General features: G+C 47.3%; 1 protein-coding gene across 1 annotated transcript in view; it reads left to right on the top strand.

The window, feature by feature from the left end:
* The window catches only part of LOC126536806 (cell adhesion molecule Dscam1-like), a 494,472-nt gene that overhangs the window by 342,465 nt on the left and 131,859 nt on the right, over window positions 1–20,148 (top strand). Inside the window, exons 6-7 of the mRNA XM_055074010.2 lie at window positions 12,101–12,382; window positions 13,948–14,028. Of these exons, the coding sequence (XP_054929985.1) occupies window positions 12,101–12,382; window positions 13,948–14,028 (363 nt within the window). The remainder of the gene's footprint in view (window positions 1–12,100; window positions 12,383–13,947; window positions 14,029–20,148) is intronic.

Genomic DNA, 20,148 nt, shown 5'->3' with positions numbered 1-20,148 from the left:
GGGCTAATTAAAACCGGAACTGCAGCGTTCACGACGCCTCTGGCCCCACCCGCTTCCGCATTCAAGCCTCATCTCCCCAGACACCAGCTCACCCACGCGACGTTCAGCTTCGTCTACACCTGCGAGCGCGCTTAATTTGCACCGGGTGCAGCTTTTCATCGCGTACAACTCAAACAGTCCCCGTGCTCCTCCCGGGCTCTGGTACGCTCGCAGCAGATGGGCAAAGCCGAGAGAGATCAGAGAGTTAGGCGCCGTGGGTAAGGCTTTTTTGCTAGGACGATGCAAGGATAAAGAGACGAGCGAAGCGGAGTGTGGAAAATTCTGTTTCATCAGGCTGCACCACGCATTTCCGCGAAAGCGGAAGCTTGCACGCACGCGTGCCCAGAAGCCTCGGCGCGTTTAGCCGAAACGACCCGGCGCTTTCGGCCGTGACACGAGCTGCGTGCGAGAGAGCGCGCGTTCTGAAATGGAAGCCGCGTCGGTATATATATAGCGGCGATGAAAGATTCAAGACCCCTCGCTCGACGGGCCCCCAACCACCCTTTCCACCTTCTGCTGCTTCTTCTCCAACTTCTCCACTCTCTCGCACACACTTTCCGCACTTTCTCTTATAAATGTGCAAGTAGTTTCGACGAGGTTTCAAGAAGGTTTCATGACTGAGAATTGCCCCAAAGAAAAAAAAAGAAAAAGCCGTCAGCTTGAGTGAAGGGATACAGAGCATGACGTCTAGAATTAACCTCAGTTCAAAGCAAACATTCAAAAAAATAAATGAGAGAAATGAAAGTGTTGCTGACTAAAACGAAGCATTCATGCATTTTTAGCCGAGCAGATGAAGGATTCAGAAAGGGATAACAGGAAGCTGAGAGCCACGACCTTTTGCCCCGCGCTTGCACGGAGTTCCAATGAGCCCTTGCGATTGTTTAGCGTCGCTGTGAATATATAAGCGGTTTAAGTACGTGACATGCTCAAGAGGAGAGGTGCAGACACAGGTCTCAGAACACGGAGTGCAGGGGGAGGAGGAAAAAACACGGAGGAAGTTGCGGTGAGCGAAGAGGGAAAGCGATTGCAGGGCCGGGGTTGGGCAGCGGTTTAATTTCGCAAGCCGTAATTACTGGCCCGGTCGCAACCTCTCTTGGCAACGCCGAGGTCGGGCTCTCGCCGCTGCTTCGTGGTGCCGCACCGTCCAACCCCATTAATGCGGCCAATTTAGTTTGCAAAAAAGTGCCTCGTACTGAGTGCTAGCAGGTCGTAAGCACGTGAGCGAGCGCTGTGCTTGTTCAGACCTCCTAGCAGCTGCACCACGAAAGATAAAAGTTACGCCGCTGACGTGCGTTTTCGTTAGGTTAATTGAGTTTTAAATTCTATTTCGATTCATTGAATTGATTATTAATTTACTAAAATAGCATCACATGTATTTGACATTTCTACCAAACGTTCTTTTTTTTCTCTTGTTTAGGTTGAAGGGTAAACGATGCATTTGTCTGATATACTTGAATAACAAAGCATATTTAACATAACTACTTCCACATGGTATTACAAATCGTTCCAAAACAGTGGCGGGTATCGAAGAATGCTTAAACCAAGCGATCTGTGGAAGCAGAAAATCTGTCTGCAGTGTCAAGATACAAGCGATACGGCTTGGGTTAGAGAACAGTCGCGAGTGAATAAAGCCAGTACCCTACCTAAACTTAGTAGTAAGAAATGGAGCTTGGCAGGCCACGCAAAGCTTAAAAGTAAGCCGTCCTCACTTCTGGCGAAGCAAAGGTAAACAGCAGTCACAGGAGGCAGGTAACTGGATAGTATCTGTGAGGTGATGCACTTGTGAGCGTTTGGTGTAAGAGCACGGGTAAATATGAAAAATATTTGACATCCAGTAAACTTAATTAGCTTGCTGCTGGGTATTGTTCTGCAGCTCAAAATTATAATTTAAGTTTTCAAAACAGGGCCTTCTTTTCTGACTTCATGCGCGTGTGCAGTGTCGGGTATCTGGTTATCTATCTTTACCCATTTAAGAAAAGCGCCATATAAAAGTGTAGAAGAAGAATATCAACGACAGAAGAAGCAAGCATCAGTCAGAGAACAGGAAAATTCTCGCTATGGGCGTGTTTAGCGATACTATAGTTGAAAATTCACGACATTGCACCATAGACTGCACTATCTCCAGAATCGGCCCCAACAGGCCTCTTGATCAAGAGAGAGAATGGAATGTCAATCAGTCTACACGAAAGAAGACGAAGTCAACGTACGTGCCTTTAAAAAAGAGGGAAAAGAAAGCGAATGGGAAAAGTCAACATGAATCGAAGAAATAGAGGGTCCGGCAAAATGTATTACTACTATATATCGGCCAGCCTAGTGAGCACCAATTCGCACGCGTTCGCGGGGTATCCCGGATGTTCCGGCACGGCCTACGCTTTCGTCGTGCACGTCAAGTTCGGTGGGCTTCTGAAGACAAGACCCACTTTGCTGACTTCACATGGGTTTAGCGTATGTGGGATCTGGCTGTCTAGTGTTATGATTGGCATGAAATTCAGTGTCGCCAGTCGGGGCAACGTTCGCTCACGTTTGTCGAGATAATGGCGCTTTTTGCGAGAACACGTCATCGCGTTTGTCCCCTACCACTCCCTGAGCTCACGCAGGCAACAAAGATAAGCAACGATTGGGAGCCAATCAAAGTCACAAATCGGAAAGAGGACCAAAGGTGTAGGGCTAACACTCAGGCACTGGCATCGCCATGGGCGCACCCACAGCTTCTGCTTGAGATGACTCGGAGAACAAACATAAGCCACCAGGGTAAAACAACTTTTTCTTTGGCATCCCCCCGCTTTTCACACAACGCTTCTTTCACAGAAATTCATATTCACGTTCAAAGTTTTACAGCAAAGCTGTTAGCCTCTCGGTGGTTGAAATTTCTCGTGTCCAGTTGTGAACAAAAATTATAATCATGAGCAATGGCTCATAACCCCCTAAGCAAGCAGAAATACAATGGTTCATCCCCTTCGTAATGCTGAGGCTACAATCACTCAGGAAAGTGAAGCTAACAGTGCATACATTAATTGGAATCATGGATACAAAGTACAAAATAGCCCACGTTTGAATAATAAACAAGCTCAATACAAGCACCTATTATCATCAGCAATGGCTCATACCACCTAAGCAGTAAAAATGCAATGGGTCGTACTGTTGCGTGCTCCAGGGTAGCGTATCGTACTGCTGCCGAGAAGTAGCGGCGCCTGCCTATCGAAGCTCGACCGACGTTACTTATTGGGTAGCGTGGCGTTGTCGGCGGGCTGCAGGCATCCGGTAGACCATGGCGACCAAGCAAGGGCGAGACGATTTTTAGTGCGAAACTTGCACGGTTTAATCAAAGGTAGATCAAAGAAAATGAGAAGAGCATGAAGTGATTAAAAGTACATTTCGGAGCCCCTTAAATAGGCTCTCTACAATCGTGGGCGGGAGCTTGCTTCCGTCGACGTCACGTGACCGGCACAGAAAGAGGGCCCCGCTCCTCTGGTTATACCGAGCTTGCTGCAGAGAGGAGGTCGTCACGCCTCCTGGAATAGCAGACGCCTGTCCGTCTCTTCTGCGCGTTGCGGGTTCGTGGAAGTTCTCCTCTAGGTCCAATTCGAGGAAAGGGCCTCTCTAAACTCGCACACCCACAAACACATACACACACAAAAGAGGCCTGTACGCTGCGGGGCTTCCGGCAGACAGACATACACTCGAAACGGTCATGGCGAATTAGGAAGTCACGCTTCATTTCGACGAGGCAGGGTGAGATGGTCGGTTGAAATTCTTCTCTGCACGTGGTGCCAGACGTCAACCCTAACAATACTCCCGTAAGGCAGAGGCTACAGGCGTTTTCCAAAGTGAAGCAAACAGTGCATATGTTGACTGAAATCCCCCATACGAGACACATACCAGCTTACGTTTCAACCGTCAATACCCCCTCAGCAGTTGTAGCAGTGCTTTTGGAACAGCTTCGCTGGACATCCACTTTCACAGAGCCGTGACGGCGAGTAAATTTTATTATATTGACTTTCCAAAAAGCACAATCTCATATGATTGAACAATACTTCCAGGAACTTGCTTGGTGCATTGTTGCGCAATAAATATTTATTTATCTTATTTATTTTATTTACAGGATAGTGCCAGCCTTAGTCTTAGGCCTTATAAAAAAACAGCAGAGTACAGCGATTCCTCGATCTCTGAGCTGATCTGCTGTTAAAGAAGTCAAGCACCTGGCTCATGCCAATGCGTCTTACTTTGTGGTAATTCCTGCAGTCCTGTGCAAGTTCACCTTACTATATGTACATGCAACCACAACTACGGCATGGGGATAGAAATTCGTTGACGGACATCCTAGACAACGGAGATCCCTTTCTATTGGAAGAATGCTTACGAATCCGCGCTGAAAACGGGAGCTACATTGCGTGCCTGCTAGGATGCGGCACTGTATTTTAACGGAGCCGCACCAGGGCCCTCACCCCCCCCCACAGGGCTTTTACAACAGGAACTTCGACCTTCTCAACAACTTCGCAATGCGTATAGCGTCCTATCTTGATCTGCTATGCATCACTGCCTACTGTTGGCTCTTAAATAAGCGCAAGGATGCAATCGCGCTTAGAGTATGCCGTGTCCAGCAATTGTGGAAATTGCCCCTTCAGCCATCTGTCAAACTTCATCGCATAGCGCCAGCGCAAGCCAAAGGAAAACATTTTCAAAAAATCGTAATTCGGAAGGTTGGCAGAATAGCAGTGTTTTGTTCCCGACCAATGCGCTGCTACAGCGCTCAATGTTGCGACTAAGTGCCGTAAATGCGTTGCGTTACATTCATCGCGAGTACCCCTTCATCATTGGTAACTTTGATGTCGTTGAAATTGTGCCGAGATTTTGAAACACAATATGTTTAGATTATGTTTATCGAGTGATGATGGTATATTGCGGTGAAGTATGACAGGTGGCCGAATGGGCAATGAATAAAATTTCTGGGTCTATGGCCACAGAAAAAACCCGCACAAAATGTTAAGAGCAGTAGTTGTGCGACATCACTATGGTTACCGCGTTATGTTCCCATCTGCACAATCTGGAGGGGGTATTCTTCCATCCCAAGCGGTGGTGATTGGGAAGAACTTTATTTCTTCGCCACACGATAGGCAGGAGCAACTGACCTCACGACACCGGTGGTAACATGGAGAGTAAGGGAAAGGACATGCAAAGGAAATTCGGGCTTCCAACTATCTGTCATTGGAAACGCAAAGGTCATCACGTCAGACATTGGTGGATCCCTACTTGCAAATTTTGGACTTTGCGGAGTCAGCTGGAGAGCGTTTTATTCCTGATTATATTGTTTTTAGCACCAAGTCATCCTAGGAGAGCGTCTTTTACTTCAGATGCCTCGCGCTCTCGTGCCTTAGTACGGTAACACAAATTACCTACAAGCCGATCAATGTAACGTAAAGGCCGCGTTGGACATATCTTTATCTCTCCATTTGATTTCTACGCACGATACTGCGTGTATGGTATATGAGAATTCTCAGGCATAAACTTAGGATGTTCCGCTTCAGCACTCATCTGCTTCTCAGCGTTGTGTCTACAATTCCCTGAAATGTTTGCCTGACAAACTTGATTCCACTATTGATTTCTTCTACCTTGATCTCGTTCTAGCTCCAAATTCCAGTCGCGATGGCCACGTTTCTATTGAAGGTGGAATCCGGAAACATTTGCTATCCCAAATGTAATGTAAACTTATGTGGTTTGAAATAATATATTGAGCCCCACCTTATAGCATTTTATCTTCTCAAGGTGTAACTATGGAATGCCAGTATCAATCGATTCATTCTGTCTTTTCAAGCTCCCAAAATGCTTGAGCTGTACAGATCCACAGGAGCACATTTAGTAAGGGAATTACTTTTCGCACCGGTGATTTCGATACGAACACCTCGTAAGGAAGATCAGCCCGAAACGGCTGCCGTCAACTTTTCTTCCAGCAGTACATTTGAATTAAGAAACGCATAGCCTGTGTCAAACATCGCGTCACCGCGCTTGCCGAACCCGCATTTTTAATCCTTTCCAATTAGAAACGCATTCCGCCACACCCCCCGGAGCGTCGACGCCGTGTCTGCACTCCACAGCACCGGCAGCAGCGAAAGTGCGAAGGAATGCGCGATGCACGCGCTCTCCACCTTTCAAGGCACGAAAAATATATACATAGAGAGAGAGACTTTGGGAACGCGCCGAGTTTCGAAAGATTGAAAAAGGCGCTTTCGACGAAGGGGTGTGGCTCGGCTTTATTTTGCGCGTCAGCACGTGGAGCAAATGGGGTGCACGAGCGCTTGAATCAAGCGCGGATTCACGGCGGCTGCGTTAGTCGTGAGCGAAAGGTGGCAGCTCGGGAGATGATGAAGCGACGCTTGCGCGGCCCCTTTGGATATTTCGACGCCCGATGATTTTGTCGAGGGTGAGTTCGCGCGCGCTCTCCAAGCATAGAGTGCGCCTTCCTTTCTTTTTTTTTTGTTTCTCTCCACTCTTCCATTCGTCGAGTACATCGAGCTTAATAAGCGATGCGCCGTGTTTCCGCGCCTTTGAAGCGCACTTCTGCGCTACGCGACACCGGCTTCTGCCGCCCTGATTATATTTTACGCGAGGCGCCTTTCTCTCCTGGTTCATCACCTAATGGTGCTAAGTTTCGAAGAGTGCTCAAAAAAAGTTCAGAAGTTTGCTTCAAGTTTACCGCTAATGCGTGCTAGATTAAAGGCTGTCTGCAGTGGCCTGGAAGCACGTGTTTCGGGCTGCAGCTCTTTGTAATATACAAAATCATAGCGACACAGGGCGAATCACCCAGAACAGAAGACTACTGATCTGTATGTGGAACTCCGCAGTGCACACGGGAAGGAGCAGGGATTGTAATTAAATGCAGCGAAATGTTGCTCCTCTGGCGAAAGGAAGCTACGGGAATTGGAAACCATGTGTTCAGCATGAAAATGGTATATACGTGGCCTGGAAGCACGTGTTTCGGGCTGCAGCTCTTTGTAATATACAAAATCATAGCGACACAGGGCGAATAACCCAGAACAGAAGACTACTGATCTGTATGTGGAACTCTGCAGTGCACACGGGAAGGAGCAGGGATTGTAATTAAATGCAGCGAAATGTTGCTCCTCTGGCGAAAGGAAGCTACGGGAGTTGGAAACCATGTGTTCAGCATGAAAATTGTATATACGTTTCTAACACCTACAGGGAGTCTGTATTACCACTGGCGCAACCTCTCGGAAAGTCACAGACGAGAGAAGCATCGACGGCACACGTAGAGAGAGAGAATCCATGGCTATAGTGTCGGTCCGTTATTTTAAGCCCAGCTCTTAGCCGCCCGTTCCTGCGTAGAGCGTCGGCATGCCTCGGCTTCCCTCGGCCTCCTTCCGCGTAACTGAGCGAACGAGCACAGCGAAGGATGAAAGAGCGAACGCTGAGCGCAGCGCGGTATAAAAGGCGGCGATAGCGAAGAGGGCGCGAAAAGGAAAGCCGAGGAGGAGGCTACTGTGACAGCATGAGGCGGAAAGCGAACGAAGAGACTAGAATGATAGGATGAGGAGGAAAACGTAGCGCCACACTGCACGGGTTTTGCGGTAACGCCTGCTACGACATGGCGCCACAGTAGCACGACGTCGTCTGTTCCCCGAACGAATTTCAGGGATCGCCAGCCGTTTGTGCGCAGGCGCGAGTAAGAGCGGGCGTGAGAGAGCAAATCTGGGGGCTTTTGCTTCTTGGATATTTGACTCTGCCTAGACACTATGGAGGAGGTTTCTTAGCGCGCGTTGTATGCGTTTGTCCCCTAGACATGGCGGCATTGCGGAGTGCGATCGAGTGTGTTGACATTCCGCTGCTGGCTGCCCACGCGGTGAGGCAGTGGCCACAGACGCTCCATTTGGTGATCACTGTATCTGTAGGGGCAAGGTTCCGACTGGTGTTGTATAAATCGCAGGTCGCTTTTTTCGTCGCGACGATAGATTACGCTCCGCCGCTGGCTGCCCGCGCGGTGAGGAAGTGGGCACGGACGCCCCATTTAGTGATCACTGTGTCTGTAGGGGCAAGGTTCCGACTGGTGTTGCATAAATCGCGGGTCGCTTTTTTCGTCACGACGATAAATTGAATTTTTTACAAGCACTGCTCCAGGAGGGCACATGCAACCGGCAAACGGTAGCCTCTGGAGAGCACCTGAGGTTACAGTAAAGCAGGCGGCGTAGGATCTCCAGGGCACCCAAGGGGTAGCGGGGGGATCAAAGCAGGAAGCAGGGCGGCCCGTGGGTCGGGGCCGCGGAGGCCGAAGCGGGCCCAAAGCCTCCAGATTTTCTCTCTCGCGCCCACCCTTACTCGCGCTTGCGCACAACCGGTTGGCGATCCCTCAAATGAACGTCTCGTGTTCACCGATGGCATGCGGCGAGTGTGTCGACTAGTACCATATATGGAAACAAAGCGCTGCATGAGTAGAGGTCTGTCTGCCGCAGCTGCTGTGAATCGCACCCGCGCTTCACCCACGCGCTGCCTCACGTGATCTTCCGATTGGCGAGGCAGTCGCGCCACACTTCGCTCTCGAAATAGATTGTCCGCGCCAGCTAATATATTACAAAATGAAAACACATATAGAGATGCGGTCAAATTTCGCATTATAGAGTATCGTAATCGTCGGTGAATTTTTTTTCATTGTCTAAACCTTTTGTCTACACCTATTTTCTACCACTTGCCGAATCCCCCAGTTCACAATTCTACTGAAGCTTCATACACACTCTTTGTGCATAAGAAGGGAATGTCATCTATAATAGAATTGGTAATCAAAGACGGGCATCTAACCCAAGATTATGATTAAACAAGTGTTTTGAAAGTTTGTGAAAAAAATTGGAGGACGCTTAAGCTTCGCCTTCAAGAGTGGAACGCGATAGCGTTCCCGTCGACCCGCCAAGGAATATAAGACATTGCGCTACGGCGCAGCGATCACTTATGAGGCACCCTGCATCGGACTTTGCACCCACCAATGCTGCCTTAACAGTTTTCTTAGAAGAAAATAATAACATAGGTGGATATTAAATTGAGTTACCACTAATGCAAAGAGAAAGAGAGATAAATTTACTCACAGAAAGGCAGAGAGGTTGGTCTGAGCTATAACTTGCTCAGGCCTGCTACTCTCATCAACATCATCATCAGCCTCCTTTATTCCCAGTGCAGGACGAAGGCCTCTCCCTGCGATCTCGAATTACCCCTGTACTGCGCCAACCGATTCCAACTCGCGCCCGCAAATTTCTTAATTTCATCGCTCCATCTAGTCTTCTGTCGTCCTCGATTGCGTTCCCCTTCTGTTGGTACCCATTCTGTAACCCTAATTGTCCAACGGTTATCTAACCTGCGCATTACATGACCTGCCCAGCTCAATTTTTTTTCTCTTGATGTCCATTAGAATATTGTCTATACCCGTTTTCTATCTGATCCAAACCACTCTCTTTCTGTCTCTTAACGTTATACGTAACAATCTTCGTTCCATCGCTATTTTTGCGGTCCTTAATTTGGTCTCAAGCTTCATTGTGAGTCTCCAAGTCTCTGCCCCATATATCAGCACTGGTAAAATGTACTGATTGTACACCTTCCTTTTCAATAATAATGGTAAGCTGCCTGTCAGGAGCTGGCAATGTCTGCCGTATGCGATCCAACCCATTTTTATTCTTCTGTAAATTTCCTTCTCATGACCAGGGTTCCCTGTGTTAATTGACCTAGGTAGACGTACTCCTTCACAGACTCTAGAGGCCGACTGACGATCCTGAAGTCTTGTTGCCTTGCCCGGCTATTTATCATTATCTTTGTCTTCTGCATATTAATCTTCAATCCCGGCCTCTCTCTGTTAAGGTCCTCAATCATTTGTTGTAATTCGCCTGCAGTGTTGCTGAATAAAAGAATGTCATCGGCAAACCGAAGGTTGCTGAGATATTGGCCGTCGATCTGTACTGCTAAGCCTTCTCAGTTTAATAGCTTGAATACTTCTTCCAAGCACGCAGTGAATAGCATTGGAGAGATGGTGTCTCCCTGTCTGACCCCTTTCATTATAGGTATCTTCCTGCTTTTCTTGTGTAGAATTAAGGTAGCTGTAGAACATCTGTAGATATCTTGCAACGTATTTACGTAAACGCTCTGTACTCCTTGATTACGTAATGCCTAGGACTGTTGGTATCTCTACTAATCAAATACCTTTTCGTAATCTATGAAAGCTATATAGAGAGGCTTATTATTCTCTGCGGATTTCTGGATAATCTGATTAATGACATGGATGTGATCCATTGTAGAGTATTTCTTCCTGAAGCCAGCCTGTTCCCTTGGTTGACTAAAGTCCACTGTTGCCCTTATTCTATTGGAGATTTGTTTTGTAAATATTTTATATAATACTAGGAGTAAGCTAATGGGCCTATTATTTTTCAATTCTTTAACGCCTCCCTTTTTGTGGATTAGTATAATGTTTGCATTCTTCCAGTTTTCTGGGAGCCTTGCAGTCCATGGACAGTTCGTATAAAGAGCCGCCAGTTTTCCAAGCATTGTGTCTCCTCCATCTTTGATTAAATCGACTGTTATTCCATCTTCTCCTGCCGCTCTTCCTCGTTTCATGTCTTGCAGGATCCTTCTGAGCTCATCGCAAGTTATAGGAGGAGTTTCTGTATCGTGTTCATTGCTGTTTCTAATTGAAGTATGCTGACTCCTTTGGGTAGTGTACAGGTCAGTATAGAGTCCTTCCGCTGCTTTTACTATAGCTTCGAGATTGCTGATGATATTATTACCCTGCTTATCCTTTATTGCATACATCTTTCTTTGTCCTATGCCAAGCTCCTTCCGCACTGTTTTCAGGCTGCGTCCATTTCTTACGACTTCTTCAGCTTTGAGGGGAAAAGGCAAGCGGAGAAAAATACCTGATGAATGATGACAACAATATGAGAACGAGGTGTGTACATACAAGCTCACAACGTCGTGGCATCTCTAAAGCCATGCATCCAGCCCAGTGGCTTGTACAAACTCTATAGCGGCACTTATCAGGGCTGCGCTGTTTGCATTAAGCCAAGTACATAAGATAAGCTCGTCTGATAGCGGCCTCTTATTGACGTTTGCAATGGAAGAGACCAATATATGTTGTTCTTGTGCGTGTGCGGGACAAACGCAAAATACATGATTAAATGTTTCTGCTGGCTGACAGCATTTACAATTTGGCCTATCGCTGCAACTTATCAGGTCGCTGGACGAATGCGACACCAAGGCGAATCCGGTGCAACAAGTTTATTTGGCTTCTCTTGAGCTTGTGAGGCATACGGCATTTCATTTCTGGGTGCCATTTATGCACTCGCGTGTGTCGTCGATCTGTTTGGGTCCAGTGTTCCAACATATGGTTCCGTATTACGCAGCGAATTAGGGCGTTTGTGTTTGTTCGTGAGAACGGAACGCGTACCTCAGGAGTTTATTTAACACTTATGCAAAGGTCACAATGCTTCAGATTGTGTGTCATGTGGGTCTAACCTAGTTATATTACGTATATGTTATCAAAGTGTACTTGCGTTCTACTCGCATGCAAAGCCTAACTTCTGTATTTCTTCTCGCACAACTTGGAATTGTCTCATTTATTTATGCAGTTCGTTTGCCATGCAGCGAGGCACCACAAAAGTGCCACTTAAAGGTGTCGAGAGAGAGAGAGAGAGAGAGAGAGAGAGAGTTGAAGAGGGAAAGGTAGGGAGGTTAACCAAGAACGTGCCCGGTTGGCTACCCTACAGTTGAGAAGGGGAAAAGGGATGAACAGATAACGAGAGAAAAGAAAAACAATAGTCAGTCATTCATAGTCAGATGAATGACTGACTGTAAACGAGGTTTCCTTGTAAACTCATGTGACTCAAAAATTAAGAAGTAATAACGATGAGCAGCGCTAAATAGGCGACTGTTTAACGTTCACTAACGGGGGACCCTCTGCCTTCATCGTGTAAACTTAACGCGGATGCTGCTGTAAATAATGGTAATGAGTATATTGCTGCGTGTGCTTACTGATAATTTTCATCCTCTTTTCTCCCCCCCCCCACCCCCAAAAAAAAAGCGAACGCTAGCGTCGTGGTCCTGCCCGAGGAGGCCAGGGTTGAGCTGGGCCGAGCGGTAACGTTCAATTGCTCAGCTCGCGGCTTCCGTGGAGCGGTCGCCTCCACCTGGTGGCTGCACGACGGCGCGCCCCTCAAGGCCAACCCTCCGCGCGTCGCGCTGCGCTCGGAAGACCAGCGGCTGCACATAGCCAGCGTGCAGCGGGAGGACGCAGGCATCTACCAGTGCTTCGTGCGCTACGGTGACGCCACGGCCCAGGCTAGCGCCCAGCTCAGGCTTCGCGGTGAGTCGCTGTGAAGGCTGGATATCGTGCTGGTTGACCAAGGGTCGAACTATAACGGGGATTTTACAAAGTAAGATAGCTTTGTGGTTCTCAGGTGCTTATCAGCCCAATACTTCGACGTGGTACAAATATATCACGTCGTTATTAAACTTTACACGTTAGGATTATCAGGTAGCTCTGACGTCGGTGAGAAGCCGGTCACCTACTGTACTGTACTTGTTGCTTACAGCTGAAAAAAAAAGTTTTTTATTTAGTCAATAGATAAATAAATGCATGTGTAAATAATTAGATGCGTGATATAATAAACAATCTTTATATATAAATGAATAAATAAAGAAGTGAGGGAGGCTTGCTTTGTGAGAAAACGGAGTAAATGGGCTGGAGTAAAGTTGACAGTCACTTTAGTGTCCTTAGGTGATTTCAAGGCGAAAGCACGAGGACTTGTCTAAGTTATAACATTATAATAAAACTACACCTTAATCCGCCTTAATCTACCTTAATCCATTTCAATCCACTTTAAACCACTTTATCGCACTTCAGTACACCTTATTCTGCTTTAATCTGTTATAATCCACTTTAATCCACCTTAAGCCAACTTTGGAGTGGGTGAGGTCGGCTTTTTGGTAGTCGGCCACGACATCCGGCCAACGCCGTGGCTGTTCACTGTGGGATTTCGCAGTGCCAGCAGGAGCCGATCCAGCACCGGAAACGTTACATCATCACTCGGTCACGTGGGTTTTGCTTCCATCGGATGATGACGCGAGAGGCTGGATTTTTCACATCATGGGGGCATATAGGACTTTCACCTTAAAAAGCACAAGTAGCAACGCCATTTAGATATTCCGGCGCCTGCTCGCCTTTGACGTCATACATTGAAATAACGCGCCTGGCTAAAGGTAGTCAATTGTTCGCAGCAATAACCAATTCGACTGAATTTCAAGTTCAGCGGCAAACTGACAACGCTTACAGATTTAGGCTAACAAAAATGAGCCAATTGTTCAGGAATGTAGGGAAATGAGTGACGTCACACTGCTGTCATAAACAACGAGGTTTCTCGTTTTCTTTCTTCTTCTGCAGGGTAGAGGGGTACGGAGGGGTAGATTGGACGTGATACTTAAAAACTAGAATTTTGTTCGGCGTTCTTCGACGCCAATATTGAAACTCTGTACAGCTCAACAAATGCAGAAAGAGCTTTGGAACACGTATGACTGTTTCTTTTAACACTGCCAGAAACGGATACATTTCTGGATGTTATCTACCTAAGCGTTATTCATCCTCTCTTTCATTGTATCTTTCGCAGAAAACGTAATGGTAATAATAAACGTTATCTAAAATTTAAAGCAAGGAAATGGGCGTAGTTCAGTCAAGGTAATTGAAATTTACACTTTGCTTTCACACGTTTAGAAAACTTTTTTTAATTTGTGCTATGGGTTCCGTCACATATCCGAATGCGCACAAACCGGCAAAGCTCCTGTAAGTTTGCCTTTCTGCGTAGCTTCGAACTGCTGTAACGGAGCCCCGCCTTTCCCGCCGGCCGTTTATTTTTGCCTCTCTTTTTCATGCAGAGGTCCACTCAAAGCGGAGCGTGCAAAACCGTGTCAGCCGGCGATGGAATGGCCAGAACAGCTACCTCAAGTCGAGAAAAGGTAATCATTCTCCTACACCATTTCCCAATCCTTAAGAATTTACGCGTCGCCTATCACCACGGGATCCCTTCATCTCTGCTTTTCTTCCGCCATTTATCGCACGTGTAAACATTTCGGCGGTACATGGGAAGGCGGGTGGAGGGGCTTTCATTGCTTGCTCTTCGCTCGCAAGCGCAGCTTCTTTTCCATCTCGTATTAGACCATTCGTCACAACGAACGGTCCCTCTACATCGACCTGTTTACTCTCGTTCAAAAACGGGAAGCGGGGAAAAAAGAAAGAACGCCACAGCAAACGAAAAAAGTTGATGACTAAGAAGAAGCAGCGCAATAGAACGGAACACTTAGGAGGCGAAAAACAAGAGAAAGAGACGAAAGAAAGAACGAAGAGCGTTCTGGGCGCGTGACTCGTGTGAATGCAGAGCCAGAACAGCGGGAAGCGCGGGGCGTTTGTCAAGGAAAATAAGGAAAGGCCGTATCCCGACTGAGGAAGTAACGCGTGTCTTGGGAGTGGGCGCACCAATTTTTTTTTTTTTTTTTTTATTCGGCAAAGTCAACGGCACCAAGGACGGCACAAGCGGCGCTTGTCAAAGGGTGAGAGAGGAGGGGGTTTGGGCGCTTGCTAGGCGGCACGGGGGCGGCGGCGGCGGCGAGACGCACAAGCGGTCCCGATTGAAAATCGAGTTTGTTCAACCTCATTACGGGCGCCTCTGAGGGGCGGCCGCGCCGACTCCCTTTTGAGAGACGAAGCACCGGGGGATCCCCGGCGTCGCCTTGCATTACCTTTGACATGTCGCGTCGCTGCCGAGCCGGGCATGCGCGGGCCGCTTGGCTTATAGCAGCCGCCATTTTGTCACCACCGTCCCCCCTATCCCAAACTTCTCTATACACACGCGCACACTCTTATCGCCATATACAGAAGTACGGCCCTGCCGTCTTTAATCTTCGTTCTTTGATTCTTTCAGCGACTTGCTTTGCCATCCATTTTTCTCTCCCTCCTTAATTCTTCCTCGCCGTCCTGCCTCATTGCCTTTGCTCATTTTTTTTTTTGCTCGCTTCCTACCGGCGTTTCTTCCATCGTTCATTTTTCATAGTATCTTTTTTTTTCTTTCTTGATATTTTTTTTCGGCAAGGCTTGTATTCCTGCATGGTTATTCAGCCCCTCTTCATTCACCCCTTTTTAAATCATCTTCACCTGTTGTTTTGTCGCCGTCTTCCTTTGTTTCATCGTTTCGTACTTTCCCGATTACTTGCTTCCGTCTTTTCGCCTTGCCATTCGTCTTGCGTTTACTTTATTTTCCACACCGTCTACGTTATTTTCGTGCAACCCATCTTGCTGTTCCTTCTTTTCCACGTTTTCCCTCTGTAGCTGTTGCCTTGTTTTCTCACTTCCCTATCAGCTTGTGCACCATTGCTTCCAGGGCTTTTGTTTGGCTCAGTCTTTTACTTTCCCCTTCGTCCTCCATGTCGTAACCGTTTTCGTCTCCCCTATCGTCTCCGGGATGATACAGTGAACTCACTCGGGCTCGTCGATTTCTCTGTCAGAATTGTTACCCGGTCGACCCCAGACATCTACCATTATTACTTGTTTTCTGCACAATAATCCCGCTCCTTGCAAGCACAAAGAATCGAGTGTTGGTGCTGCCTTCCACATATTACTATTTGTTTGTGCACGGAAGCCACCCATGGTAACGGGGTCGCTGATCATATTGATAATGTTATACAGAAATAATGTATCCGCAGTGCGAAATTATATTTTTGTCGGTCGCTACAAAAAAAAATTGCTTCCAGGAAAAGAATCAATCTCTACACTAAGTGCCAAAAAGAAAACGCTGACTGATCGCGCATTATTCGCACGTGCATAAATTATTAGAAGAGCGAGCACGACGAATAATCTGCCGTTTCAGGAACATCCCCGAGATAAGGTTGCTCGCGTTCGCATAACTTGTTAGGTAAAAGCGGCAAGTGCGCGCACCTAAGCCTTCGCCTTTCTTTCATTTTTCCGCACTACGCTACACAATATGGAGGCACCGATGACTAATGGTGCCTCAACGCAACCAATTGTGTAGCACGTATTCAGATCTGCATAGCCGCATACGAAATCAACCCAGAGTGCTTGTTAAGATTACTGCTGACAACGCAGACACAAAACCGAGCGAGGTCTCTTTTACAACCATAATTACGCTCGTTGTTGGGCCAGAATTTCTTTCACATGATTTGAATTATGCAACAGAGTAGTACTATAGCAACATGTCTACAGGCAAAGTTCGCATTGTTGGAACAGATTGCTGGTTGTATTCTGTTTAGGGATGAAACAGCGTTCTTGTTACCGTCTGTTCAATGCCCTTATTCCTGTACTTATTGAGTCAGAGAGTTCTCATGTTTATGTTATGCACAATTATCGTATTGCTTGCCTCTGCGTTGCGAATGGTGATTGACGGGCATGCGCTGTGGCTGATCGAAAAAGAAAACCAGATCAAAACGTTTATATATGTATATGTTGGCAGACGAAGTATTTCTGATGCGTAGAGGAACGGTTTATGACCGCCAACCGTTGGGCTTCGGTTGCAAGCTGCGTGATGAGACTGCGTGACAGCGCCCCTACCCACGCGCATATATTCGCGTGGTCATTTCAGGGCGCTATATGGCAGCGCTACAAAGGTCATGTAAAAGATTAACTAGGAGTTATTGCTATATTCAGTGGGCTCCGCTTAATTTAATGAAGCCAGATTATGGCTACTATCCCCATTTACTCCATAATAGACCTTTAAATCTGTCTTTTTTTTTCAAACCAGCGTATAACTGCCCGAACGCACTGAAACCACTACCAGAATATGCGAATAGTCTAATTTGTTCATCTTTTCCTCCCGCCTTCTTCTTTCTTTTTCCTCTCATCTATCGTACCCCTTCTCGCTTTTCTCATTTGCACGATAGCCGACCGAGGCGATATTTTGGTTAACCTCCTTGCCTTTACTTATATATACGTCTATCATCCGCCAACGTGTTCCAAGGAATAATCATTTATAGACCGGCTTGTCCATGTCTGCTGACTAGGTGCTAGGCGTGTTTCAGAAGCAAAGGAACGTATATTTAATAATCCCGTGCAGAACACACAACTGGGACTTCCGCTGTCCTCTGAATTTTCACCGAAACCCTATACAGCCGTCATCATCTACGCATAGTTAACAATAATAGAACCGACTAAGAGTTGTCCTGAACTTGCCGTATTTACTCTAATCTCTATTCCTAACCTAGCGCAACCTGTTTGCTCCTTCAGCGACCTGCTCTACAATAATATGTGTCTGCCAACCTCTCCATTTTTTACCCTTTCAATGAAAAGAAAAAGTGCTTTCGCAAGGCGTAGATACGAGGTTAACTCATTTAGCATAAGATTTCGTTCCCTCTTTCATTCTTTCTTTGAAGTGCATTGTCCGATATTCCGGTCCGAAGTAGAAGTTTTGTGTCTTACACAAATATTGAACAAGTAATACGTACACTCGGTGCAAATTACTTTCTGTAGCTCGAGGTCCCAAATTCCACTACAGCCTCCGAGAGAAACCTCAACAGCGCTTCTCAACTTTAAAAAAAGCAAGCTTCCGGCGGTGATTCGGCTCCTTGAACAATTCATTAGCCCGAAAACATTACTGAGAGACTGACCATTATGGATGAACGCTAAACGACAGTTTAGGTTGGTCCCTGACAAACGGATATAACCGGTACTTTCGGTAAATTACTTTCGGTTCGGAGATTCCTGACTCGTTTCTTCTTTCTCCTGCATCCCATCGTGACTTCATCCAGGCTGGTTGATTCGACGCTTCGTCGGCGTTTCGTGCTTGCTTCGGACTAGTTCTGTCCGTTTTTCTCCTTACTTTTAATGGTCTTCGTATCTTAAAAGGAAACAAACAAACAAACACGTGGACTAAACGAAAACCAGCGTCGAAATTCAACCAAGTCACGCTTTGTTATTTTAACGCACCTTCCCTCGGACTCCTTTTTGTTTCCCCCAAGTGTCTGCCTCACTTCGTTCCCCTTTCGGTTCTACGGGGACCATGCGGTACGTCTGTTTGTCCGCGGCAGTGAAGAGAAGCGGCAAGCCTGGCGCGAGAGAAACCGAGGCAATATCAATCTTGGGGATAACCGGGCCTGTAGCAGCGCCGCGGACACACTCACTGTTCCCTGGCGCTGTTTCTCTTCTTCCCTGCGCGGGACCGCGCGCAAGAAAGCGGGAGGCGAACCTGAAAGGGCAACCAGCACGCAGACTTTACGGCTCCGCTTGGCTGGCCCATTAATCACGGCTCCGACGTAGGCCTTTGGCCTCCGCCGTGTTCATTTGGCGTCGCGCTGCGCGCTCCGCTTCCTCAAGATGCTCGGCGAGGGAGGAGCGAAGGGAAGGAAGGGAAAAGGGTCAGGCACGACTACAGGGAAGGCACACGGTAGTCCAACGGGAAGGGGTGCACCCGCTCTGGCAGAGCCCAGGGCCTGCGCAATGTTGCCGCGTGGCGAGGGAGAAGGGGATAGTGAACGAGGAAAAGAGTGGAGAACGAGTCCGAGTGGGACAGCAACGCGTGCTTCGAAAGAGGAGCGAAGGACACGCCTCGGAGACGGTGCCTGTGCAACGTCGTTGGGTGGTAGGTCTCGCGCGGGAAGCTCGAAAGAGATAGACACGTTCGCTCGCCCGCCCTCCCCGCCCGCTGCGTTTCCTGGCGAGAAAACGCCGCCCCCGTCGTGTTGTCGCGACCGTCTGTCTTGAGGCGCGGGAAAAGGAGGAGCTAGAGATCTGTTCCCTGCGCTGCGGGTTGCCGTGGCGCCTACGCTTTTGCCGAGCGTGTGGTACAACGTGCCGTCGCTTTGCGACAGGGCGAGCGGTTCTTATGTGCGTATATTTGTCAGTTTTGCCTACACAGAGTCGATACCTTAAGGTTTCTGGAAGTTGCGTTCGCAAGGCGCCCCCTTTTCAGACCTGTTGCCTCGGCGCTGTAGCTTTCTCTTTCCTCTACCCGTTCGCCGTGCGCTTTAGGGTTCGCTTTTTTTTTTCTAACTTTGTTCCTTCCTGTTCGTGACGTTGTTACGGGCGCGCACGTCAACGTAGCTCTAACGGAGTTATGAGTTTATTCGAGTAACGGAGCGCGGCTTTCACCTCACTGTTTTTCTTTTTTTTCCATACACTTCCCCCACGGAGGTAGTCTAAGTGATTGTGCTTGAAAACAGCAGTAGACTCCCTGCATTTGTTTCTTCATCCCTATCTTTCTTTTTTTTTTCTGCGCCGGCAACATAGATCAGCTCTGTTATGGCGTAGCCCAGTGTAGTATCATCACTTGCATGTATTTTTTTCCGATTTTCGTTTCATTCCAAGCGAATAGGTAAACAATGATCAATCATCCCTGAAAATAAAATGTTCGCGTTGTTGCTTCAAAAAGTTATCTTTTAATATTTCTGTGCTCCACACATGCATCCCTGGCTTGAACGGCCCATGGAATGTTCTCCAGGCAGTAAAGTGCGCTGCAGTAAGGGCTACAAACATTCGTAGAAGTTTCAATAAAGGTGCCTAAAGCTACAGAATGCTCCTGAATTAAACGGATAAAGTGAATTCTTATTTAGGTTCACAGGATTAAAGAAAATCAAGTGATCAATTTTCAAATCTTGATAAGTAAGTTTAAAAATTGAATGAATGAATGAATGAATGAATGAATGAATGAATGAATGAATGAATTCTGGGGCTTTACGCGCTAAACCACGATTTCACTGTGAGGCACCTCGTAGTGGGGGACTCCGGATTAATCTTGACAACAACGGGATCAATAACCTGCCCCCGATGCACAAGACAAAGGCATTTTTAGCATTTCGCCCCCATTGAAATGCGGCGGCCGCGGGCGGGATTTGATCCCGCGACATCGTGCTTAGGCGCGACAGCATAGCCGCTAAGCCAACGCGGCGGGTAAGTTTAAAAATTCGCAAAAGAAGCACATCCTCTAAAGCTGCAACAAAAATAAAAAAAATAAAGAAAGCATTGGTTGGTATTAGTGCAACACGTTTGTAAAAAAATACACATATTTCATGATTGTCTGTTGAGAAAGGGTCCTATTAATATTTCGGTGTTTTTGAACATCAGCATTAGTCGTGAAT

Source organism: Dermacentor andersoni, chromosome 4 (genome assembly GCF_023375885.2).
Source record: "Dermacentor andersoni chromosome 4, qqDerAnde1_hic_scaffold, whole genome shotgun sequence".
Classification (NCBI taxonomy): Eukaryota; Metazoa; Arthropoda; class Arachnida; order Ixodida; family Ixodidae; genus Dermacentor; species Dermacentor andersoni.
Note: the sequence above shows the minus strand (reverse complement) of the source record. Positions and strands in the feature narration are given on the sequence as shown.